At 41.8% G+C, this 27,121-nt stretch overlaps 1 protein-coding gene across 3 annotated transcripts in view; it reads left to right on the top strand.

Moving 5' to 3' along the window:
* The first annotated feature begins 421 nt into the window (after positions 1–421).
* edc4 (enhancer of mRNA decapping 4) overlaps positions 422–27,121 on the top strand; it is a 71,108-nt gene continuing 44,408 nt past the window's right edge. For all 3 annotated transcript variants that reach the window (XM_061772694.1, XM_061772692.1, XM_061772691.1), the window contains exons 1-10: positions 422–603; positions 775–886; positions 13,266–13,365; positions 13,568–13,754; positions 16,663–16,810; positions 17,060–17,164; positions 24,324–24,436; positions 24,537–24,620; positions 24,726–24,821; positions 25,131–25,230. In XM_061772694.1, the coding sequence (XP_061628678.1) occupies positions 542–603; positions 775–886; positions 13,266–13,365; positions 13,568–13,754; positions 16,663–16,810; positions 17,060–17,164; positions 24,324–24,436; positions 24,537–24,620; positions 24,726–24,821; positions 25,131–25,230 (1,107 nt within the window). In that variant the 5' untranslated portion in view covers positions 422–541. The remainder of the gene's footprint in view (positions 604–774; positions 887–13,265; positions 13,366–13,567; positions 13,755–16,662; positions 16,811–17,059; positions 17,165–24,323; positions 24,437–24,536; positions 24,621–24,725; positions 24,822–25,130; positions 25,231–27,121) is intronic.

Raw genomic sequence — 27,121 nt, 5'->3', positions numbered from 1 at the left:
TTTGATGCAGTTTTGCAGAATTCACAACTAAATATTTGGTTTTCACTTGAAATAGGTTAAAGTGAATATCTGTTCCAATGCTTTTGCGCACCTAAAATAAAAGGTCACATTACAAACAATGCAATCATATCTTGTTCGTTTTTCAGATGTCCATGAAACTAATAACTGTTGATCTCATCTTTTGATATCAAAGACAACAGTTTTCAGTCTACAGTAAAAACAATTGGCCTCACTGTTCCAAAATATTTGTGTGATAAAACTAGCCAGTTTTGTTGAACAGGCTTGATGATGCACAGTATTGTCGATGGGAATCAATGTTGTCATCTGCTACCATGCATTTTTAAATTATTTAATTTTGTGTTACGTAGGCATATGTTGACCCATTTTTTTCCCCCCAGTCATCATGAAATCCCCTGAGTGAAATGCATTTCATCCCTCAGGTGCAGAATCAGGTGATGGTCAAAGACGGTTGTCTTTTAATGGTGAGCTGAACGGGCTATTGGGTGCAGCAGGTCTTCTTGGAGCTGGTGATTTGACAGCCATGTCAGACTCGCCCAGACCAATCTCCGCAGTTAACAGCATTGCTCAGGATATCCAGATAATGTTTGTTTGTTTTAATTACTCACTTTTGTCACTTTCACAATTTCTGTCAAAGTATTTTCATCTCCTTCCTGTCATGTAATTTTATCACCCAAAATGTTAAGATTTTTTTGTTGTTGTCTTGAGTTCAGATGAAATGACATGATTTTATTTCATTGACTGCTGCAATTTCAGCCGCCTTTCAGGTGATGATCAGTCTACTTGTATCCCCATCACCTCGGATAATGTGGAGATTGTTGCCAGTCAGGACTCAAGCATCAATAGCAAAGCTCGAGGTAGCAACATGGTAAGATTTTGAATATTTCTATTTGTGCCCCTGCCTGCTAGTGAGTGGTGGAATACAATGCATTCTTAGATTCATATTCCTCTATACACTCCTGCCGCTGAGATCTTTTTTTGAGTGTACATACTGTCACTGAAATAATTATTAGGCCACCTTTGTTTCTTCAATTTCTTGTTCATTTTAATGCCTGGTACCATGAAAGCAGTGGTCTTGAGCTCATTTTTATCATGAGCCACATTGTTGGTATGGTTTCCCTCAGAGGGCCGTTATGACTGTGAAACCATATAAATGTTTCATCGCCTCATCAAGAGTATTTCGTGGCAGCTGGTGTATAGAGGGTGCTCGGGTGCCACTCCACCGCTGCTGAGTCACCTTGAAAAGGCCAAAAAGTGAAATCATAAAAATGGAGTATTATAATAAAAATATTACAAATTATATGGATATCAATTTTTAGTAGGCTTTACACGATCAGAATTTTTGGGGGCGATCACAGAATCAGTGAGTTTAAAAAAACAATAACCGATCCGATCACAAGATGGGGCAATGTCTATTTAAATGACTTGTTCATTTACTGTATGTACTTGTGTACTGTATACTGAGTATCTTCAAACGTATTCATTCTCTAGTCCAGTGATTCCCACCCAGTGTGTTGTGGCACATTAGTCTGCCATGAGCAATCTTCAGGTGTGCTGTGCGAAATTATAAAATTTTACTTAACTGCTCAAAAAATTATTCATTTACAAGAAATAATGTATCTTTGTTCCTCTAGTTATGCCAGTGAGGCATAGTGACAGACAGAACAAATAAATGCTCTTCTGTTAGATGGCAGGAAGTACATACAGTAATTACTGTACATCTACTTTTTGTGACATTTTTGTTTGCTGGTATGCCGTGAGATTTTTCAATTGTAAAATATGCGCCTTCGCTCCATAAAGGTTGGAAATCACTGCTCTAGTCAGGTCATGTATTCTAATCAGTCAGGTCAAACCAACCTTACATGACAGAAATAATGGGAGCTAACTTACTGTAGTTGAATTACCTTATTGTAATTGAATTACTTCACACACACACACCGAAACTTAAGAGCATGATTCGACATAACGCCGGGATGTTTACGCACAACTGTTAGTGCTAGCACTAGCTTGCTAGGCTACATAACATTTTGTTGCCTGCTTGCAAGCGGTATTGTATTAAAAGTATGTGAAAATACCTCAAGCAAGCCTTAAATGAACATAATCTCCCACGCACCGGTGACCATCAGCACACGTTTTCCCCTATTTTGTTCTTATAATACACGCGTCCAGATGTCGTCGACATGGTAACGAGTGTATCCGGTCATGTTTGAGTTGACTAGATAAAACCCAGTGATCGTAAAAGACGGGATGCGAAGATTTTATTGCAGTAGTTTGACATAGTAGTGCAATTGTGAAAGACCAAATTTGTCTTGGAGTCTGATCCACTCATTACATGTTGTAACGTGTTGTCTGTCCCACACCGCCGACATGTTTTTTTTGTTTTTTTAAATAACTTTGATTGTCAGATATTTAGAGTACTACGTCAAAAGACATGCGACAAGGCTAAAAATAAACCAGCTTTTGAATTCAAATATACTGTACACGATGGCGTTGCAGAGTAAATGTCTTTTGTCATTGATCGGATCGGCGAATTATGACATTAAAGCCGATCTGCATAAAATGCTAATTATCGGCCGATAAGGATCAGATCGGTGTAAAGTCTAATTTTTAGACAAATAAATAATATACAGTTACTGAAGCGTAAAATTGATTAGTTTATCCCTGGTTGTCTCTTTTAATGACACAGCTTCCAGTTTAGGGCGCCTGAACGTTTTCCCATTAACTCTTGCTAAATGTTTAACATGCACAGTCGCTCCTCATGAAATACAAAAGATATTGCCAAGGTAGAGCGTTGGATTCCAGCGCCCTTTAACGTTAAACAGGATTACTGTTAAACTCTTCTTACCCACATCAAGTGACTGTTAAAATAGGTTTGGTAAAGAAAGAAAAAAAATGCTTGCAATATCTCAACATTATTTATTGCGTATGACGAAATGAAATTCTGGTCCAGCTATTAGTAAGAATCATGGAAGTTGATGCGAATAATTTACTGTCACGGGTCAGTTAAAAAGTAGCGGGCCGCATTTGGCCCCTGGCCTCGGTTTTGACACATGTGCACTAATGGTATATTACCTGAAGAATCCAATGCATCTGATTCCATAATATTTTGTCCTTTTGACATGTTTAAGCTTGATTGTATTCTCAGTGATTTTGGTTACGATCAAGATGTGCTCGGACTCTGGGTGTATATTCGTGAGGACGTGCATGAATGACTAGCGAATCAGATTCGAATTGTGACTCCTTGTACAGTATTTTCGCGACCATACGGCGCACCGTATTAAAAGGCGCAGTCTCAGTTACGGGTCTATTTCTGTATTTAACACATGCATAAGGCACACCCGTATTATTGGGTGCAGGCATGGTAAAACATACGCTAGCATATAACATACGCTAGCATGCATGCTAGCGTATGTTTTTAAAAAGGCAGCAGGAGCAAAACTGAGTTTAGTTGTACTTTATTGAACTATTTAACAATGTACTCGGTTATTTTTTGTTTATCAATCCTCATCCACAAATCCAACAAAGTCTTTATCTTCTGTATCCGAAATGAACAGCTGGGCAAGTTCTCCATCAAACATGCCGGGTTCCCCCTCGTCATTGTCGTAGTCAGTCTCGTTGCCGGGGGGCTGTTCAGCAATGATGCTGGCGTTTTCCTGCTTCCTCCACTTGCGAACCATGGATTCGTTGATCTTGAATTCTCTCGCGGCTGCTCGATTCCCATGTTTCTCAGTGTAACTCAGTTTAAACTGTCCATGTCTCTTCGTAGGTGCCATTTTCGGGGGTCCTTAGCCAAAACGATGTTGATTTGCACAATGCACATACCGGCACTATATACCTACTGGGGGCGTGCCTTTAGTGTCCTCTTTCACGCGCACCCTTCCCCCTTTAACGTCCGCATGCTGTCCTCAGTCACGTAAGCTTCGTAAGCGTGTCTCTTTGTAGGTGCCATTTTCGGGGGGCCTTAGCCAAACCGATGCACATACAGGAGCTATATACATGCTGGGGGCGTGTCTTTAGCCTCCTCTGTCATGCGCACCCTTTCCCCTTTACGTCTGCATGCTGTCCTCAGTCACATCCGCCTTCCTCTATATAAGCAGCGTGTCGGCCGGAAATGCTCCCAGTCAGTCAAGCGGAGCGCTCATCAAAGTCACACAACAATATTTACAGATTTTGGAACTCTGTGCACACATGAGGCGCGCCGCATTATAAGGCGCCAGGTCCATTGCGCCTTATGGTCGTGAAAATACGGTACTATTTAAAATTAGAGATGGATGATGTCATAGTCCAGTGAATGGAAAAATACAATGTCCATATTTGAGAACGATCTATAAACTTAAATACTATTCAGTTTTGCATCCATTTGTTATTGAAAAAACTACTAAACAATGTTTTCCGGTAGATAATTTTTATGTGTGAAAACGTGTGTGTAGTTCAGCGTTTCAATGCAAGATGGCAATGCTGACCTCTAGCGCAGGGGTGTCAAACTCATTTTCACCAAGGGCCATATTGACATTATCGATGCCATCGAAGGGCTAGTTAGAAGACAATAAATGTAACTAAATGTAATGTAAAATAAATGTAACTATACTCAACATAAAGGGCGGCAGCATTATAAAATAGCGTGCGCCAAGCATTCCCTTTAGTACCCGAACAGCGGAAAGCAGGGAGGTTGGGCGACAGTTCAGTGTGGACGTGCTGTTCCCCCCCCCCCCTTAAAATATATTCTTTCCATTTTCTGCACCGCTTATCCTCACTAGGGTCACGGGTATGCTGGAGCCTGTCACAGCTATCTTCGGGCGAGAGGCAGGGTACACCCTGAACTGGTCGCCAGCTAATCGCAGGGCAGATATAAACAAACCAGTCGCACTCACCTTCACAGCTACGGGCAATTAAGAGTCTTCAATTAACCTACCATGCATGTTTTTGGGATGTGGGAGGAAACCGGATTACCCGGAGAAAACCCACGCAGGGATTGGGAGAACATGCAAACTCCACACAGGCGGTGCCGGAATTTGAACTGTGAGGCAGAGGTATGTGCATCGGTTTTGGCTAAGGACCCCTGAAAATGGCACCTATGAAGAGACACGCTTACGAAGCGAAGTTTAAACTGCAACCTATTAGCTACGCGGAGGAACATGGGAATCGAGCAGCCGCAGCTGCGAGAGAATTCAAGATCAACGAATCCATGGTTCGCAAATGGAGGAAGCAGGAAAACGTTTCCGCCGGAAAAAAAGAAAAAGAAAACGCGGATCAAGGCGAGGTGGCCCGAGTTGGAAGACCAACTCGAGGAAGCAGAAAAATGAGCTTCGCCAAGTCAAGAAGACGAAGCTGAGTTTCTGCGGGGGAAAAAAAAGAAGAAAAACAAAACCCGGAAACAAGGTGAGATGGATTAATTAGCAAAGAACAGCCGGGAGAAGCGTCTCTATAGTCACCATTCGACTGAGTGCAATAACTCTGATCTTGCCATTTCGGGAGGCTTGACGAACCCCTCGACATCCATGTAAACAGGGCGTTCAAAGGGAAGTTGTGAGTGGCGTGGGAGCCATGGATGACAGATGGCGAACACAGCTTTACTAAGACTAGGCAGCGCCGGGCGAGTTACGCCACAATTTGTGTATGGATTGTGGATGCTTGGGAAAACGTGTCTGCTTCCACTGTTGTTTGATTTTTTTGTAAAAGCCGGCGTCATTTCTGAGGAGCCGTACAATGACGAGAGGGAACCTGCCGTGTTTGATGGAGAACTTGCCCAGCTCTTCATTCGGATACAGAAGATGAGGACTTTGATGGATTTGTGGATGAGGATTGATTAAAAAAAATAACGCGAGTACATTGGTAAATACTTCAATAAAGTACAACCGAACTCAGTTTTGCTCCCGCTGCCTTTTTAAAAACATTGTTTTAGCGTGCATGCATGCTACCGTATGTTTTAAGATAGCGTATGTTTTACCATGCCTGCGCCCAATAATACGGTGCACCTTATGTATGTGTTAAATACAGAAATAGACACCGTAACTGAGACTGCGCCTTTTAATACGGTGCGCCTTATGGTCGTGAAAATACGGTAACTTCAAATTTAGAAATGGCCAATAAAACGGAAAAATACTGTAGTTTAATATTTTCCTGTAGGATGCATTTTGGATTAGCCTTTGAAGTTGGTAATAGTGAAAAATTAAGTGAAACAGACAATGATTCAAGTCAATTATTGTCCAGAATGAGAGTGCTTAAAGAGGAGGATGCTATTCATGTGGCACAACTTGAAGCAGGCATCAGATGCAGGTGGAGATGGGCCTGGCTCAAGTTGGAGGCCAAAACAAAAAAGCAAAGAAATAAGGCAAATTTAATTTTACATCTTAAATAAATGTTTTTTTCTGTGGGAAGACAATGTTTTTTTTTTTTTGCCTAGTAATACTCTTCAGAGTCTTCCAGATTGCTTAATTTATTTTAAAATCCCCCCTGAAATTCTCTGTGGGGGATCCCCCCCAGACCCCCCCCTTCCAATGTTTTTTTTTTTTTTTTTTTTTTGGTCACTTTTTTCATGCCTTTGGTGTTTGCATGTCTGCTAATGGTGGAGTCATGAACACTGACCTTAACTGAGGCAATTTAGGCCTGCAGTTCTTTCGATAGATATTGTTTGGGGTCTTTTGTGACCTCTTGGATGAGTTTGCTCTTGGGGAAATTTTGGTCAGCTAGCTACTCTTGGGAAGGTTAACCACTGTTCTGTATTTTTGCCATTTGTGGATAATGGCTCTCACTGTGGTTCGCTGGAGTCCCAAAGCTTTAGAAATGGCTTTATAACCTTTTCAACACAGATAGATTTCAATTAGGTTTTCTCTTTTATTTTTTATTTTTATTTATTTATTTATTTTTTTAGATTTTGGCATAATCTGGCTTTTGAGGATCTTTTGATCTACTTCACTTTGTCAGGCAGGTCCTATTTAAGTGATTTACATTTTTTTTTGGCTTGAGAACAGGTTTGGCAGTATCAGGCCTGGGTGGGGCTAGAGAAATTGTACTCTGGAATAATAAACCACCATTATGTTTTACCGGGGTGGGGGGCAATCGCTTTCAAACAAGGCCACATGGGTTTGAATTTCTTTTCTCCCTTAATAATAAAAGCCTACATTTAAAAAACACATTTTGTGTTTACAAGGGTTTTTTTTGACTAATATTAAAATTTGTATGATGATGGGATACATTTATGTGTGACAAACATGCAAAAAAAAAAAAAAGATATCCAGAAGGGGGCAAACACTTTTTCACACCACTGTATTTTTTCATGGTTGGAGCAATGTCAGCCGTGTGGAGATAGGCATCTGTAAACTGTACTTCACAAAATGGATGATTAACTCCTCAGGTGGCGACTGCGCTCCCATCATTAAGCCTCAAAACAGGCAGCTTCTGATTAATTGCCAGACGTATTAAAAAGTTTTCACAAATCCATCTATTTAGTGCCAAAGACTTATGAATACGTTTTCTGAGGTTTTTAATTTTTTTTAAAAATTATTTTAAAGAAAAATATTATTATTGTAATAGAGGGTTTGGCGTAGCTCCACAATAAGTATCAAAGGTTTGGGAAGGATTTTAGTATGATACATTGAAAAAAGATGGCAGCAGTGGCTTTGATCAGAACTCTGTCAGCATGATCACAGGAAGACATTTGTTGCGGGCCCATGTGGGCATGGTGGGGAGTTGTTGGAGCGTGGTTGAGAGAGAGATGATCGACAAAGCGAAAAAACATGGATAAATACAAACGGCTTACTCTAAAACAGACTTTTGCTAACGCCAAAAAGGATGACGATGGTGCGTCATTCCCAAAAAAGGAGAAAGAGATGACTCTACGACAACGAATGGCATGTAATTGAAGGCCTGCGGTGAGATGGCGACCGTATCACAGTCCACTTCTGCCGCAACATGGAGTGCCAACGGAGATTCGGACTCACATTACAATGAGCCTGATCCGGATTCATCCTTATCTGGGAGCACCGGGGCGTCCTCCCCTGAGCCCCCAGAAAGTCACGGAAGAGGTAAGAACTTGGTAACTTCAAAGCTAACGTCCATAGCCTGAGCGATGACTCCGTTTACCATTTTTATCATGCAACGTGCACAAATCATGCAATGTGCACAAATAAGCAGTTTGTCCTACTTCACTACACGTTTACACATCATGCATCCTGTAGACAAAAACGTGGAGCATCGATGGCTAGATGAATCAGATTAAATTTTTTTTATTGGTCTTTTATTTATAGACTGTAGTGCATAAACATCCAATTTTCAGACAATGTGATATGATATAAATGTGTAATGTTGACCTTTCCTCATTGCACTGTAGCAATAAATATTTTGTGGTAATTGTACATATTTTTATAAATTGCAGTTAGTGGATCCAGCAGCAGATGCGCACCTACACCTATTGGCAAGAAAAATGGAAAAAAAAATCATTTTCCTCCACACTGCAGTAATAATGTTTCATTTTTAAGCTAATTGTTTAAATTTGATCATTTACAGGAGGTGCGTCAAGCAGTAGTGGGGCTGTTCATTGCTGTTTGTCTGCTGACTGGGAACCCACAAAAGTCCCCCCTCCCTTTCCCCAACACACACACACACACACTGCTGTACAGATTTCAAAGTTCATGTATCATCAATTTGAAAATGCATGTTATACTTTTAAATAAACTATTTTGCACTCAAAATACCTTTTTTTTTGTGTTATGTTGTTAGAGTGGGTATGGAAAGTATTCAGACCCCCTTAAACCTTTTCACCTTGTTATATTGCATGAGTCTTTTTGGGAATGATGTTTTTGACACCAGGATTTGGGGATCCCCGCTGCTATTCCTCCTTGCAGATCCTCTCCAGTTCTGTCAGGTTGGATGGTGAATGTTGGTGGACAGCCATTTTCAGGTCTCTCTAGAGATGCTCCATTGGGTTTAAGTTAGGGCTGTAGCTGGGCCATTCAAGAACAGTCATGGAGTTGTTCTGCCACCACCATGCTTCACTGTTGGACTGTATTCGACAGGTGACGAGCAGTGCCTGGTTTCTCCACTGATACTGCTTAGAATTAAGGCCAAAAAGTTCTATCTTGGTCTCATCAGACCAGAGAATATTATTTCTCACCATCTTGGAGTCCTTCAGGATTTTTTTTTTTGCAAACTCCATGCTGGCTTTCAAGTGTCTTGAACTGAGGAGAGGCTTCCATCGGGTCACTCTGCCATAAAGCCCCGACTGTGGAGGGCTGCAGTGATGGTTGACTTTCTAGAACTTTCTCCCATCACCCAACTGCATCTCTAGAGCTCAGCCACAGTGACCTTTGGGTTCTTCTTTACCTCTCTCACCAAGGCTCTTCTCCCCCAATTTATCAGTTTGGCAGGATGGCCAGCTCTCGGAACGGTTCTGATCGTCCCAAACTTCTTCCATTAAAGGATTTTTAGACAGGTGTGTGGCTTTCCTAATCAAGTCCAATCAGTTTAATCAAACACTGCTGGACTCCAATGGAGGTGTAGAACCATCTCAAGGATTATCAGAAGAAATGTACCGCCCCCGAGGTAAATGAGTGTCGCACCAAATGGTCTGAATACTTATGGCTGTGTGATATTTCAGTTTTTCTATTTTAATAAATCTGCAAAAATTTCAACAATTCTGTTTTTTTCTGTCAATATGAGTGAGGTGCTGTGTCTACATTAATGAGGGAAAAATCAACTTAAATGATTTTAGCAAATGGCTGCAATATAAAGAGTGAAAATTTTAAGAGGGTCTGAATACTTTCCGTACCCACTGAATATAGTAGGAAAGCATTGTTTATCCATCTATTTCATAAAAGCAAAAAACAAAAAAAAGCATAAAAGTTAATGTTCTGTTTGAAATGCGTTTCACAAAAAGCTCTGCTCTTTTTTTTTTCTTGGAAATGGGTATTTTCAAGAAACCTATGTTCAGCTGATACTGCCAATGATTTTTTAATGCCGAAAATAAACACTGGAAACAAAATAAATACTGCAAAATCAAAAAACAACTCATCGCCTTGTTTTTAGACCATTTTCACTTGTTTCAAGCTAATATTTACTTGAAATATTTTTTTTAAATTTTATTTTGTATTTTCATACGTGTTGCGTCTAATTTTAATTCGTTTTGACTAGAAATAAAATATTCTTGGTTAGATAGTTTTTGCAGACCATAAAAAAAAACACCATATATGAACACACCCTATTTTAGCATAAAATACTTCGCAAAGACATTTCATATCGTATCAGATACATTGGGCAAAAATTCTTTGCCAGTCAATTAGCTAGCGATAGCTTCATGTGCCTAATTAGCTTATTAGCTAATAGCTTCACAGTACACACCATTTCAAGCCCCTGTTGCGTCAGTGCTGACATAATATACAGGAGGAGGTATTGAAGCAACGCTGTGTTTTCAACTGTCATTTCATAGATTGTGTCAGGGTTGTAACGCAATGATTACCTGGTTATTAGCATTAGCACAGCTGGAAATGTGTGTACCTGTTCTGACCATCGATAAGACTATATGCCAGCACGCTGTAGCAGCCCGGTTAACCGACGTGCTTACATGGCGGCCATGTTGGGAAGGTCAATGTTCCTTTCAAAGGCAATGCATGGACACTGAAATTAAGTCATTTCTCAACTGACTTACACAAAGTTTACTTTTTTGTGAATGCCAAACCATGTGCTATCACCACCGAATATTCAAATTAATATTCAAATTCAAATTAATTTGAGGACGAATTCAGGGAAGTTTGCCTTGAGTACACCCAAAATAGGGCTGGCCTCGCCACTGGTGGGTAGTAATAAATATAATTAGAACATTAATCCAACCTGAAGAGATGTTAGTTGCACTTTATTCAAATCAAGTGTGAATGCATTTGTTATTTTAAGTACTATTTGCCATAATGGTTGTTTGTTTGTTGTAGCCATAATTTATTGTACCTGGTACCCATAAGAAACAAAAGGAATATAGGAAATTTCAACGCCACTGTGTGATATGCATTTTTTAAAATTTTATTTAAAAAATTATTTTTTTTTAACAACACTGGTTGAATTTTTTGCTAAATAATTACTGAATTTCCAAACACTGAATCGTTTTGGATTGTATTGTTCTAGATGAACCAATATCGTCCTTGAATCAAATTGGCCACAACTAATCATCATAATAATCAAATTGCTGTCAAAATTAATCGTTACACCACTAATAAACATGCATGTTAGTTTGATGAGCTTTATATTCCCATTTTAAAATAAAAATTTTTCATAGATTTTGAATTTGGCTTCTGCTGGCTAATTCAGTTTTCAGGAAATAAAACTCGGGGAGGCATTACACTGTTGCAACACCCCTTCACTTTGACCTCTCTACCTTGAGTGACGATTGATTGTGTGTGTAAACGCATGTAACAAATAATAGAGTGAAGTGAGAATGAAATGAGTGAATGTGAAAAAAAGAATCACTGCACTACACTAACATTCTGTAGCTCTGTCATTTTCAATCTGTACAGAAGTTTTACAACCCCAATTCCAATGAAGTTGGGACGTTGTGTTAAACATAAATAAAAAAAGAATACAATGATTTCCAAATCATGTTCAACCTATATTTAATTGAATACACTACAACGACAATATTTTTAATGTTCAAACTGATAAACATTATTGTTTTTAGCAAATAATCATTAACTAAGAATTTTATGGCTGCAACACATTCCAAAAAAGCTGGGACAGGTGGCAAAAATGACTGAGAAAGTCATGCTCATCAAACACCTGTTTGGAACATCCCACAGGTGAACAGGCTAATTGGGAACAGATGGGTGCCATGAATGGGTATAAAAGGAGCTTCACTGAATTGCTCAGTCATTCACAAGCAAAGATGGGGCGAGGTTCACCTCTTTGTGAACAAGTGCGTGAGAAAATAGTCAAGATACAATGTTCCTTAACGTACATTTGCAAGGAATTTAGGGATTTTATAATCTACGGTCCCATAATATCATCAAAAGGTTCAGAGAATCTGCAGAAATCACTGCATGTAAGCGGCAAGGCCGAAAACCAACATTGAATGCCCGTGACCTTCGATCCCTCAGGTGGCACTGCATCAAAAACCGACATATATGTGTAAAGGATATCACCACATGGAATCAGGAACACTTCAGAAAACCAATGTCAGTAAATACAGTTCGGAGCTACATCCGTAAGTGGAACTTGAAACTCTACTATGCAAAGCAAAAGCCATTTATCAACAACACCCAGAAACGCCGCCGGCTTCTCTGTGCCCGAGCTCATCTAAGATGGACTGATGCAAAGTGGAAGTGTTCTGTGGTCGGACGAGTCCACATTTCAAATTGTTTTGGGAAATTGTGGACGTCGTGTCCTCCGGGCCAAAGAGGAAATGAACCACCCGGACTGTTATGGACGCAAAGTTCAAAAGCCAACATCTGTGGTGGTATGGGCCTCTGTGTTAGTGCCAATGGCATGGGTAATTTACACATCTGTGAAGGCACCATTCATGCTGAAAGGTACACATACAGGTTTTGGAGAAACATATGCTGCCATCCAAGAAAGGTATTTTTCATGGACGCCCCTGCTTATTTCAGCAAGACAACGCCAAACCACATTCTGCACGTGTTACAATAGCTTGGCTTCGTAGTAAAAGAGTTGCGGGTACAAGACTGGCCTGCCTGCAGCCCAGACCTGTCTCCCATTGAAAATGTGTGCCGCATTGTGAAGCGTAAAATACGACAACGGAGAACCCCGCACTGTTAAACAGCTGAAGCTGTACATCAAGCAAGAATGGGAAAGAATTCCACCTTCAAAGCTTCAACAATTAGTGTCCTCAGTTCCCAAACGTTTATTGAATGTTGTTAAAAGAAAAGGTGATGTAACACAGTGGTAAACATGACCCTGTCTCAGCTTTTTTGGAACGTGTTGCAGCCATAAAATTCCAAGTTAATGATTATTTATTAAAAACAATAAAGTTGATCAGTTTGACCATTAAATATCTTGTCTTTGTAGTGTATTCTATTAAATATAGGTTGAACATGATTTGCAAATCATTGTATTCTGTTTTTATTGATGTTTAACACAACGTCCCAACTTCATTGGAATTGGGGTTGTACTCAGTTATTGACTAATGAATTGAGTTTGTTGGGAATTAGTTCTGGTTCTGGCAGACATAGTGTTCAGTTTATCAGGTATTGATTGACCTTTACGAATCCAGTCTTAATGAATTGTGAATGGTGAATTTCTTTTTCTTTTAGGTGAAGATTCAGCCTGTTGCCAAATATGACTGGGAGCACAAGTACCATTATGGGAGACTTATTGCTGTGTCAAATTCTTTCACAGCGTATGCAATTAGAGGTTAGTCCTGGATTCATCCTTTTCTTTTTATATGAAATGCTAAATGCTAACAGGAAAAATGACAAACATCGACATCATACTGTCTTAGTTTTATCTTACTACATATTTTTACATATGTAATAAATACATTAAATTGCATTATCTTTGTTTTCTGTGTTCCATGTTGCAGTCTTTTCTATCAAATAAACACATCTTTCCTCAGGAGCCAACAACCAGGCTATGATACGTGTCTTGAGTGTGGACACAGCAGAGCGTTCCCTTCTGAAAGGCTTCACCGGTGCTGTCACAGATCTGGCTTTTGCCCACCTTGACTCACCTCTGTTGGGTTGTGTAGATGAAGCTGGCAACCTTATGGTTTGGGAGCTCACATGCACCAGCAGTACAATATTGTATCCTGACCAGAAGCTCTGCCATAAAAATGTCCTTCCCTTTCTATTAAATCCAATTTTGACTTTAATCTTGGAGAATACCAGCTATCTTGGACAAAGACGTATATTTAAAGTAACCAACAAACTGCAACAAACGTATTCTCAAAAACTGAAGAACTCATGCATGCCATTGAAATACTTGAGCTGGAATTCACCATTCGTGGTTTCTTATTCTTTTGCATGTTTGTCACACTTAAATGATTCCCATCATCAAACAAATTTGAATTATAGTCAAAGACAACACTTGTAAACACAATGAAGTTTTTAAATTAAGGTTTCTGTTATTAATAGAGGGGAAAAAACAAACCTACATGAGCCGCCTTTTTAAGGTTATGCCACAGCATCTCAATAGGATTCAGGTCAGGACTTTGACGAGGCCACTCCAAAGTCTTCATTTTGTTTTTCTTCAGCCATTCAGGGATGGACTTGCTGGTGTGTTTTGGATCATTGTCCTGCTTCAGAACCCATCTTCGTTTCAGCTTGAGGTCACAAGCAGATGGCCGGACCTTCTTCTTCAGGATTTTTTTGGGGACAGCAGAATTCATGGTTCAATGTTTCACAGCAAGTTATCCAGGTCTTGAAGTACAGCAAGTTATCCAGGTCTTGAAGCACCAAAACAGCCCCAGACCATCACACTACCACCAGCATATTTTACTATTGGTATGATGTTCTTGTTCTGAAATGCGGTATTACTTTTTACACCAGATGTAATTGGACACAAAAAGTTGAACTTTTGTCTCGTCACAGAGTATTTTCCCAAAAGGCTTATGGATCATCAAGATGTCTTCTGGCAAAATTGAGACAAGCCTTAATGTTCTTTTTGCTCGGCAGTGTTTTTTGTCTTAGAACTCTGCCATAGAGGCCATTCTTGCTCATTCTCTTCCTTATGGTGGAGTCATGAACACTGACCTTAACTGAGGCAATTTAGGCCTCCAGTTCTTTGGATGATATTGTATGACGGTGGGGTAAGTTTTGGTTGGACGGCTACTCCTGGGAAGGTTCATGTTGTCGCCATTTGTGGATAATGGCTCTCACTATGGTTCGCTGGCGTCCCAAAGCTTTAGAAATGGCTTTCTTTAACTTTTCCATAATGATAGATCTCAATTATTTTCTTCCTTATTTTTCCTGAATTTCTTTAGATCTCAGTGTAATGTTGCTCTTTTAAGGATCTTTTGGTCTACGTTACAAACTGATGGCTGAACATTCTTCTGCATGATTTTCTGTTAAAGAGCAGAATTCATGGTTCCATCAGTCACAGCAAGTTGGCCAGGTCCTGTAAGAGAAAAGCAGCCCAAGACCATCACACTACCACCACCATGTTTGACTGTTGGTGTGATATTCTATTTCCGAAATGCTGTGCAGCATTTACGTCACACGTCACGAAACACATACCTTCCAAAAAGCTCAAGTTTCATCTCGTCAGTCCATATAATATTCTTCCAAAAGAATATTATATCTGAGGAATCATTCAGATGTTTTTTTTCCAAAAGTAGGACAAGCCTTTATGTTCTTTTTGTTCAGCAGTGGTTTTCGCCGTGGAACTCTGCCATGGATGCCATATTTGCCCACTCTCTTCCTTATTGTTGTCAGGAACACTGACCTTAACTGAGGTAAGGGAGGCCTGCAGTTCTTTAGAAGTTGTCCTCAGTTCCTTTGTGGCCTCCTGGGTGAGTCATTGCTGTTCTCTTGGGGTAATCTTTGTAATTCAGCCACTTCTGGGAAGGTTCACCACTGGTCCATGTATTCTCCATGTGAGGATAATGGCTTTCCCTTTTGTTCGCTGGAAACCTAAAGCTTTAGAAATGGCTTTTGTAAATCTTTCCAGACTGATTGATGTCAATTACTTTATTTGAAAACTGTTCTGGTATTTCTTTGGATTGATGTCAATTACTTTATTTCAAAACTGTTCTGGAATTTCTTTGGATTGTCTTTTTTTTTTTTTTTCCCTCCAGCTCTTTTGAGATCTTTTGTCTGACTTGATTTTGTCAGGACAGATTCTGTTTGTGATTTCTTGATTGAACAGGTCTGGCAATCAGGCTTGGGTGTGATCAGTAAAAATAACCAAACATTGTGATTAGCCACAATTAATTCATGATTTAACAAGGTGGGTAATTGCTTTTTCACACAGCGCATGGTAACTGAATAGTTTTTTTCCCCTCCTTAATAAATGAAATAATTTAAAAACAACATTTTCAGCTCACTTGGGTTCTATTTGTCTGATATTTACATTTGTTTAATCTTAAACAAAGTGGGGAAACTATGCAACAATATAACAATTTGAGAAGGGGCCAATACTTTTTCACGGCACTGTATTTTATGTGGCGGCACGGTGGCCGACTGGTTAGAGCGTCAGCTTCACAGTTCTGAGGTGCGGGGTTCAATCCCCGTCCCCGCCTGTGTGGAGTTTGCATGTTCTCCCCGTGCCTGTGTGGGTTTTCTCCGGGCACTCCGGTTTCCTCCCACATCCCAAAAACATGCATGAATTGGAGACTCTAAATTGCCCGTAGGCATGACTGTGAGTGCGAATGGTTGTTTGTTCCTATGTGCCCTGCGATTGGCTGGCAACCAGTTCAGGGTGTACCCCGCCTCCTGCCCGATGACAGCTGGGATAGGCTCCAGCACCCCCGCGACCCTAGTGAAAAGAAGCGGTTTAGAAAATGGATGGATGGATGTATTTTATGTTTACTTGTCTTTGACAAATATTTAAATTAATTTGATAATGGGAAACATTTAAGTGTGACGAACATGCATAAAAATAAGAAATCAGGAACGGGGAAAACACTTTCACACCACTGAATTTGATATTATGCACACACAATCGCCCAATAATATTCGGTTCCTCATGCTTTCCTTAATCCATAGCCCTAAGAGATCAGATAGTTGTTCATATCCGAAGGCCATCGGACACTCCACTGAACTTGCATCGGCGTCTCATCTGGTGCCCTTTCATTCCAGATGATAATGAGGACAACCCGGATGACACCAGCCAGACCTTGGCCCTTCTGCATGAAGACAGGGTATTTGTTTAGTGCACAAATTAGCTTAGTTCGAAAGCTCGCTAGTGCTTGGCAGAGTACGCCAAGCCATTTAAATAGCAATTGTACTTCCGCTTTGGTGGCTGTGATGATCATTAAAAAGAGGATCTGGCACATAGTTTTCTTGGCCATTTGAAACCCCATCAACAGTATAGCCTCACAATAACTCTGTATTTCTGGATCATGATGTGTCTTTAAACGTAGCATAGTTGTAATTTTGTCCTTTTTTAGGCTGAAGTGTGGGACCTTGAAGTCTTAAGGGCCAACAATGCTCGTTGGCCTGTTGATGCCACAGATTTGAAAGAAGGCCTCATCACAGTGAAGGGATATACCCAGGTATGACTTGTTGTACAGTATATACAAATGTAGTATTTAAAGCAAGGTTTAAGATCCATGTCCACTCCAAGATAGTTTCATTCATTGTTTTTATTTGTAGTTTTCAAATTGTCCCCTTTATCTGTGTACCATTAGAGGGAGACCAGTATCATACATGCAAATCAGTCGGCTTTCGGTGAAATTTGCCATTTTGAACTCAAAATAGGCCATTTACGTAAATCTTATAGATCCAATGAGTTTTTCCTGGAAAGGAGGTGCGGTGGGGGGTTCGCGATCGCTGTCACTGATGTCATAGGCTGTTTCGTACTCCTTGACCGCTGGCAGCGAGAGCCATTCCACATATCCACCATCAAGACACAGATGTAATTGTGAATGTTACTCTGCGGCGAACTAATATGCAGCCTGAGGTTCCGCCTATGCGCTCAAAGTCACAGGAGTTGACGAGACCAGAAAAAAAATTCTGCCGCATCTGCTGTTAATAAGTCACGATACTTTTACTCCGTTACTATGATCTAAATGTCACTCGCTACTTTTATTTATCAATTATTGCTTATTTATCAACTGGTTCGTGTGTGAGACTACGACTTCGACTTCTGCATCGGGCGCTGTTTCCGTCATTCAATTCAAGCGCGAGTGACGTTTAAGTCGAGTTCACCAATCAAACGACACAGTCACATGACCTCACACAGCGTCTTCCATTGGGCTTCCTGGACATAGGTATTCACACTAGATAAGCCTGCCCCATTGATTGTCGTGCGCACGTGGCGGCCATGTTGGGAAAGTCGTCGTTACCATGAAGGCAATGGCGCGCGACTCTTGTTTACATTTAGACGAACAAAAACAACAGCTTTCATATATTGTGGGATTTGTCTGGCACTGTCTGCCCAAACGTGGATATTTCAGCTCACTTATAACTTGAGAAAACACACTGCAGTAAATTCCAGATGTTTTTTTGTACTTTTGACTATGCATACGCACTCACAGCAACATCAGAATGTGTACATTCACATTTTATTTTGTCTTTTTTTAATTTTTATTTAATTGATGTTCATGCTGTCGTAAAAAAAAATAAAAATAAAATAAAAAATCAGAAGTTACTCACTATTTTCTCAGTATTTGAGTAATAATTTCAAGTAATTTTTTGGAGGACTACTAGTTACTTGAGTCACGTTATTGTCAAGTAACGGTACACTTAATTGAGGACAATGTTTGGTTACTCTTTCTCTATTGCTACTCTTACGGTTAAGCAACATTTTTGCTCATCAGATAACCCAGTGTGGTATTTATTGCGCTGGTCTTTTGTATTTTCGCGTTGAGGTGCTGGGTCGGTGCCCTGGTTGTGGTCCCAAGTGGAACCGCGAAGCACACACAACATTGGCGACAAGAGCTGAACCGGTAGTACATTTTGTATTAATTAGGAAACGCGGCTACAATTATCTAATTAGTTTACTGACTGTCGTGACGGAAAGAACGAGATCCCGGATACAAGCGGCCGAAATGAGTTTCCTCCGCAGGGTGTCCGGGCTCTCCCTTAGAGATAGGGTGAGAAGTTCGGTCATCCTGGAGGATCTCAAAGTAGAGCCGTTACTCCTTCACATCGAGAGGAGCCAGATGAGGTGGCTGGGGCATCTGATTCGGATGCCTCCCTGGTGAGGTGTTCCGGGCACGTCCCACCGGGAGGAGACCCCGGGGACGACCCAGGACACGCTGGAGAGACTGCATCCTTCGGCTGGCCTGGGAATGCCTCGGGATCCCCCCGGAAGAGATGGATGAAGTGGCTGGAGAAAGGGAATTCTGGGCGTCCCTGCTGAAGCTACTGCCCCCTCGACCCGACCTCGGATAAGCGGTAGAAGATGGATGGATGGATAGTTTACTGATGTTAATGTTAAATGTATTACGCGACGGAGCGCTGTTAAGGATTATGTCACAACACAGAATGAACTAACTTCAAATTCAGAAATGGCCAATAAAAACTGAAAAATATTGTACTTAATATTTTCTTGGAAGATGCACTTGGGATTAGCCTTTGAAGTTGGTAATAGTGAAAATTCAAGTGAAACAGACAATGATTTTAGTCAGTTCTTTTCCAGAATGAGAGTGCTTAAAGAGAAGGATGCTATTCATGTGGCACAGTTTGAAGCAGGCATCAGGTGCAGGTGGAGATGGGCCTGGCTCAAGTTGGAGGCCAGAACAAAAAAGCAAAGAAATGAGGCAAATTTAATTTGAATCTTAAATATGTACATCAACATGTACTTGAGCGGTGTAAATAATTTTTTCTGCTTGAATAATAATTTATTTTTTTGGCTTATTGTACTCTTTAGAGTCTTCCAGATTGCTTAATTTATGTTAAAATAAAAAAGATTCTCTGGGGGGGCTCGGGGGATCCCCCTGAGCCCCCCTAAAATTTGTTTTGTCATCTTTTTCATTCCTTTAGTGTTTGGATGTCTGCGGTATGCACACTTAGAATCACTGGTCTAAAAAATGAAGACCCTCCCAATTATTATTGACAAAATAATTGGGTGGGGATTGGTGCATTTTTTTCCTGTTCGCAGATAACACCCCTCCTGTGGTGGTGGGGTTTGTGTGTCCCAATGATCCTAGGAGCCAAGTTGTCTGGGGCTTTATGCCCCGGGCAGGATCACCCATGACAAACAGGTCCTAGGGGAGGGACCAGACAAAGCACGGCTCAAAGACTCCTTATGATGACGACAAAAAATTGACTAAATTTTGCCTTGCGGGTCACCGTGGCCCTCCTGTTCAGCCAGGCCTGGAGGTGGGGCTCGAAGGTGAGCGCCTGGTGGCCGGGTCTGTACCCATTGGGCCCTGCTGGGCACAGCCCGAAAGGGTAACGTGGGTCCCCTTTCGCATTGGACTCTCTTCCACTCTGGAGTTGCCCACGGTGAAAGGCGGCAAACAGGTGTTGCCCCCTTGCTCGGAGCCTGGATAATGGGGTTCACCCCGGTGGACGAGAGGGTAGCCTCCCTCTGCCTTCGGGTGGGGGACTGGTCCTGACTGTTCTTTGTGTCTATGCACCAAACAGCAGTTCAGAGTACCCACCCTTTTTGGAGTCCTTGGAGGGGGTGCTAGAGAGCGCTCCCGCTGGGGTCTCCATTGTTCTGCTGGTGGACTTCATTGCTCACGTGGGCAATAACAGCGAGACCTGAAAGGGCCTGATTGGGAGGAACGCCCCCACCCCGATCAGAACCTGAGTGTTCTTCTGGTATTGGACTTCTGTGCTCATCACGGACTGTCCATAATGAACACCATGTTCAGGCATAAGAGTATCCACACGTGCACTTGGAACCAGGACACCTTAGGTTCGGTGATTGACTTTGTGGTCATGTCATCGGACTTGCGCCCGCATGTCTTGGACACTCGGGCAAAGAGAGGGGTGGAGCTGTCAACTGATCACCACCAATGGTGGGGGAAGATGCCAGTCCTACCTGGCAGGCCCAAAGGTATTGTGAGTGTCTGTTGGGAATGTCTGGCAGAATCCCTTGTCAGAAAGAGTTTCAAATCCCACCTCCGGCAGAACTTAACCACGTTTCGGGGGAGGCGGGAGGACATTGAGTCCGCGTGGACCATGTTCCGCGCCTCAATTGCTGAGGCGCCCGACCGGAGCTATGGCCATAAGTTGGTCGGTGCATGTCGTGGCAGCAACCCCCGAACCCGTTGGTGGACCGTGGTAAGTGATGCCGTCAAGCTGAAGGAGTCCTTTCGGGCCTTTTTGGTCTGTGGGACTCCTGAGGCAACTGATGGGCACCGGCTGGCCATGCGGAATGCAGCTTTGGTGGTCACTGTGGCAAAAACTCGAGCGTGGGAGTAGTTAGGTGAGGCCATGGAGAAAGCCTTCCTGAGGCTTGGGAGAGATTCTGGTCCACCATCCGGCGTCTCAGGAGGGGGAAGCAGTGCACCATCAACACTGTGCATAGTGGGTATGGGGCACTGCTGACCTCGACTCGAGACGTTGTTAGTAGGTGGGGACAATACTACGAAGAAGACCTCAATTCCACCGACACGCCTTCCCATGATGAAGTAGAATCTGGGATCTCTGAGGCGGGCTCTCCTATCTCTGGGGTTGAGGTCACCGAGGTGATTAAAAAGCTCCTCGGGGGAAAGGCCCCGGGGGTGGATGAGATCCGCTTGGAGTTCCAAAAGGCTCTGGATGTTTTGGGGCTGCCCTGGTTAACATGCCTCTGCAACATTGCGTGGCCATCTGGGACAGTGCCTCTGGATTGGCAGACTGGGGTGGCGGTCCCCCTTTTTAGGAAAGGGGGGACCGCCACCCCAGTCTGCCAATCCAGAGGCAGACTGGGGTGGCGGTCCAAAAAGGGAGGATGTGTTTCAACTACAGGGTGATCATACTCCTCAGCCTCCCTGGTAAGGTCTATTCAGGGGTACTGGAGAGGAGGATCCGTCGGGAAGTTGAATCTCGGATTCAGGAGGAGCAGTGTGGTTTTCGTCCTGGGCGTGGAACAGTGGAACAGCTCTACACCCTCGGCAGGGTCCTCGAGGGTGCGTGGGAGTTCGCCCAACCAGTTTACATGTGTTTTGTAGACTTGGAGAAGGCTTCCGACTGTGTCCCTGAGGGAGTCCTGTGGTGGGTGCTTCGGTAATATGGGTTACTGAACCCTGGTGTTTCGCCTGGTCCATGTTTTCTTTAAAGAATTGTACCCATCTTACAAATTCTGCCTGGGTATTCAAACATATGAGCACAACTGTGTGTTTTCTAATTTACAAAATCTAAGTAGGGATGTGAATTTCAAAATAAGAGAAAATAAATTAAAAAAAAAGGATTACGTGTTCAAATAAAGTGCTAAGAAAAAGTGGGACACTGAGAGGACCGAGGAGAGGCGAAAGTAATACATTGAGATGCGACATAGGGCAAAAGTAGAGGTGGCAAAGGCCAAACACGAGGCATACGATCACGTATGCCAGGTTGGACACTAAAGAAGGAGAAAAGGATCTATACAGGTTGGCCAGACAGAGGGATAGAGATGGGAAGGATGTGCAGGCAGGTTAGGGTGATGGAGATGGAAATATGTTGACTGTTGCCAGTAGTGTGCTTGATAGATGGAAAGAATACTTCAAGGAGTTCATGAATGAGGAAAAGGAGAGAGAAGGAAGAGTAGAAGAGGCAAGTGTGGTGGACCAGGAATTGGCAATGATGAGTAAGGGGGAAGTTAGAAAAGCATTAAAGAGGATGGAAAATGGAAAGGCAGTTGGTCCTGATGACATTCCTGTGGAGGTATGGAAGCATCTAGGAGAGGTGGCTATGGAATTTTTGACCAGCTTGTTCAATAGAATTCTAGCGCGTGAGAAGATGCCTGAGGAATCGAGGAAAAGTGTGCTGGTACCCATTTTTAAGAACAAGGGTGATGTGCAGAGCTGCGGGAACTATAGAGGAATAAAGGTGATGAGCCACACAATGAAGTTATGGGAAAGAGTAGTGGAGGCTAGACTCAGGACAGAAGTGAGTATTTGCGATCAACAGCATGGTTTAATGCCTAGACAGAGTACCACAGATGCATTATTTGCCTTGAGGATGTTGATGGAAAAGTACAGAGAAGGTCAGAAGGAGCTACATTGTGTCTTTGTAGATCTAGAGAAAGCTCAGGGATCAGCCCTGAGTCCCTTCCTGTTTGCAGGGGTGATGGATAGGCTGACAGATGAGGTTAGACTGGAATCCCCGTCGACCATGATGTTTGCAGATGACGTGTTCTGCAGTGAAAGCAGGGAGCAGGTGGAGGAACAGTTGAAAAGAGGGAGGCATGCACTAGAAACCAGAGGAATGAAGATTAGCCAGAAGTAAGACAGAATATATGTGGATGAATGAGAGTGGTGGTGGGGGAAGAGTGAGGTTACAGGGAGAAGAGAGAGCAATGGGGGAGGACTTTAAATACTTGGGGTCAACCGTCTAGAGCAATGGTGAGTGTGGTCAGGAAGTGAAGAAACGGGTCCAAGCAGGTTAGAACGGGTGGAGGAAGGTGTCAGGTGTGTTGTGTGACAGAAGAGTCTCTGCTAGGGTGAAGGGCAAAGTTTATAAAACAGTGGTGAGGCTGGCCATGATGTACGAATTAGAGACAGTGGCACTGAAGAGACAACAGGAACCAGAGCTGGTGGTGGCAGAAATGAAGATGTTGAGGTTCGCTCTCGGAGTGACCAGGTTGGATATAATTATAAATGAGCTCATCAGAGGGACAGCCAAGGTTCGATGTTTTGGAGACAAAGTTAGAAAGAGCAGACTTCGATGGTTTGGACACGTCCAGAGGAGAAATAGTGAGTATATTGGTAGAAGGAAGATGAGGATGGACCTGCCAGGCAAGAGAGCGAGAGGAAGACCAAAGAGTAGGTTGATGGATGTCATGAGGGGAAGACATGAGGGCAGTTGGTGTTCGAGAGGAGGATGCAGGAGATAGGCTTACATGGAAAAGGATGACGCGCTGTGGCGACCCCTAAAGGGACAAGCCGAAAGGAAATAAGAAGAATTCTTTGGAAAAAAACTAACAAAATACAGATACTTCATTTAGATCATATGGGTAGAAGCAAAATCATCCATTGTAAAAACGTATTATACATGGGTAGAAGATTTTCTAGAATTTTGAGGTCAACTTTGGGGGTGCGTATTATACATGGGTGCGCATTATACATGAGAAATTACGGTTGTGTGCGAGGCTTATTTGTCGTACTTTCTTTGTATGTATAGATTACTTGGGTTGTTCCCAACATCTGGTGAAAATTTCATGTCAATAGCACCTTTGGAAATATATTTAGTGAGAAAAATGTCGTGTTAAATCCTTATTTCAGCCTCTGTCTGTCTACCTATTTATCTATATATTTGCTCATAATAGTTATTGATAATTACCTGTCCTTTCATCTTAACTGATAGTGTAGGTTTTTTTTTTTTTTTTTTTTTTTTTTTTAAACCCTTGGCTCATTATGATGTTGAGGTGAACGTGATGCTGAACCCAGTTCCTCTATTGGCTCATGAAAACACTTTTTATAAGATGTGTATTTTCAGGAATCTTAACAATTTAGCAGCAGTTGTAAAGCTGAAATAGTGACTGCTATACTATTGTAAGAGTAAGCAGGCAGACATACTTGCATTGTAAATTTTTATAGATGACATATAGTAAAACATATTTTACTGTTTTACCAGCATGTCAGTGAAGGTGCCCTATCTCCAGATGGAACAGTGTTAGCCACAGCCAGTCATGATGGATACATCAAGTTCTGGCAGATATATATAGAAGGGGGGCAGGACAAGCCAAGGTACGCAAGAACACCTCCTTTCCTTCAAGTAGATGTACACGCTGGCACTTTGGTACTAGAGTAGCAGAATTTCTTCTTTTTTGTTTGTTTTGTTAATTAGATGTCTTCATGAATTGCGTCCTCATGGTGGACGTCCCCTTTCCTGCCTTCTTTTCTGTGACAACCACAAAAGGCAGGACCCTGAGTGAGTAGACAAGTCCAGATTCCTATGAGCAAAATGCACAATATCCACGAATATGAATCTATTGCTGTTTCACTTACAATGTCACTTCTTTGTTTCTCAAAATAGGGTTCCTTTCTGGAGGTTTCTTATCACTGGAGCGGATCAGAACCAAGAATTAAAGATGTGGTGTACTGTTTCCTGGACCTGTTTGCAGACCATCAGGTTATTCCTTTCTTCAGTCTTTCAGTTGCACCCTGAGTGTCATCTCAATAACTACCCACCAAAGTGTACAGTGTGTGGTTGAAATTGCTGTAGTGCTTCATAACTACCTTTCAGATTTGGCCACCTTTTTGAAAGCAACCCTTATTATTGTTACTATAACACTCCCTGGATCCCTGCTCGAACCAAATCTGCATCAATTAAAAAAAAAAAATTCAATTAAGCCATTCAGAAAATGTCTGCCCTTTTGTTGCATGAACATCCAATGTTGCTGAAGAGCTCTTGCCTTTAATGGGTTGTGCTGTTTTGTAGATTCTCTCCAGATCCAATGAACTTAACAGTTCTGCCAAGTCTCAAGGCAAGTTTGGACCTGTCCGCTGAGTATCTCATCCTTACTGACGTACAGAGGAAGGTCAGTGCTATTTTGTCAGCTGTTTTATTATAAATTGTTCAGTGTGATTTAAAGAAAACAACTTCAACAATGTACATATCTTTCTAAAGGTTACTCTTCCTATTCATATGTCAGGACATTGATAAATCCTCTGATCTGACATAATCTGTGTGATTCAATCACGTACTGAGTAGAGGTGGAACGGGTTTTGAAAACCGTCCAACCGGTTCAGCTTTTTCGGTTTCGCATGTGTTCTGTTTGGTTCACAAAAGCGATACTTTTTTTCCTCATTTACCAATGAGACGGATCTGTGTGTACTAGGGGTATAACAATTTGTTTTGGCAGCGATTCGGTTCGTATCATGACTCATGTTTCTGATTCGATTCAAGGATGATATTGATTTGTTTATAAAAGACATGTCAAGCTCCCAGCCCGTGGGATCAATTTGAAGTCAGCATGATATTGACCCGCACAATGGCATCACCCAAACATGTGCATGTGATTCCATGGCCAGCGTCTTTTTGTTTGAATTATACAGTACTCAGTGTTGGGGGTGTGGGTTTATAACAGTCGGCCAATCAGGTACTAGTTTCAAAGGAGCCACATATGGCCACTTAGGAATCCGTTTGTGCATTTTAAGTGTTACTGCTAACTTTGGAAGCTCTGTTTGTTGTTGAATGAAGACGCATTGCCGAAAGAACTCGTGGTTGTGTCAGCGCAAATCTGATTTCAAAAAGTGAAAGTGACGACAATGACGAAAAGAACGCAGATGAACCGCTCATTTGATCGGAGGCAATGATGTTTACAAGAATACTTTTCAGATTCTTATTGGGGGGGGTTCATTAATGTTATGTACGTTACGTTAGTGTTTATTCGAAGTTTTGACAAAGATGAACATTTTCCTCGTGGTTGTTACGCCAAAAATCTTGACCGCAAAAGGTGTTTTCAGCGTTGTAAATAACGCGTTTATAGGATCCGGCACAATACAAAACTATATGGACATGATTCACCATTATTATTCTTGTTTTCTGTGAAGTTTGAAGTAAATCTGACAATGCGCTTGCTGTCAGTGTGACCCGGAAAATGAGATGGCTCGAGCGCACCCCGCCATTGTTTGTTGTTTAAAGCTAGCTAGCTCAGTTAGCTCCGCGGCATCTGTCTTAGTACCAAACTCAATGATCGCAATTTCAGCAAGTGCTGGCGATCATTTGCTAAATTACTTTGGATATTGACCATTTTTGTTGTTGTAAGCAAATAATTTTGGTGACAATATTACTGCCTCAAGCAGCAGCCGCTGTAGACATCCCCATTATCTTGTGCCGTAGCAGTTTTCTAATCTTCCTGGGGTCCACAAATAACAGTTCAAATAATAGATTAGTACAGCACATAGTACATGAATAGAGTAGTTACACATGATACATTGATACAGTAGTTACTCAAAATACATGCTACAGAGTTAAACATGTAAACAACATTAAAGGGGAAGTATGTCATCTTCAAAATGCTAGCAAGATTTGAATGTAGCTTCGCTTCACTACTCCCTCCATCCCTCCCCCGAGTGTGTGGCGACGCCCCTCATCGGTGTGCTCGGACAAGTCTAATGGGTTGTTGATGACGGGCTGTGATCATCTTGTCGCAGTAACAATGTTGACTATTTATGTCTCTTCACCGGTAAGTAAAAAAAACCATGCTGACTACAAGTAGAAAACTAACTCGCTGCATTTTAGTTTGAAAGTTGTCGGCATGTCCTTTACATTTGAGTATTACTCTTATTTAGCAACTAGTTTTGATAAAAGCTATAAATACTAATACTCCACATTTTAGTCGAGGCAATGTCCCGTAAATTTACATCCTTTAAGGATATGGCTATTTCTGACCATTTTTGTGTATTCTTTGAATTACAGATTCTCCC

Source organism: Phyllopteryx taeniolatus, chromosome 5 (genome assembly GCF_024500385.1).
Source record: "Phyllopteryx taeniolatus isolate TA_2022b chromosome 5, UOR_Ptae_1.2, whole genome shotgun sequence".
In the NCBI taxonomy this organism is placed as follows: Eukaryota; Metazoa; Chordata; class Actinopteri; order Syngnathiformes; family Syngnathidae; genus Phyllopteryx; species Phyllopteryx taeniolatus.
The sequence above is the reverse complement of the archived record's forward strand: the minus strand, read 5'-3'. Positions and strand labels throughout refer to the sequence as shown.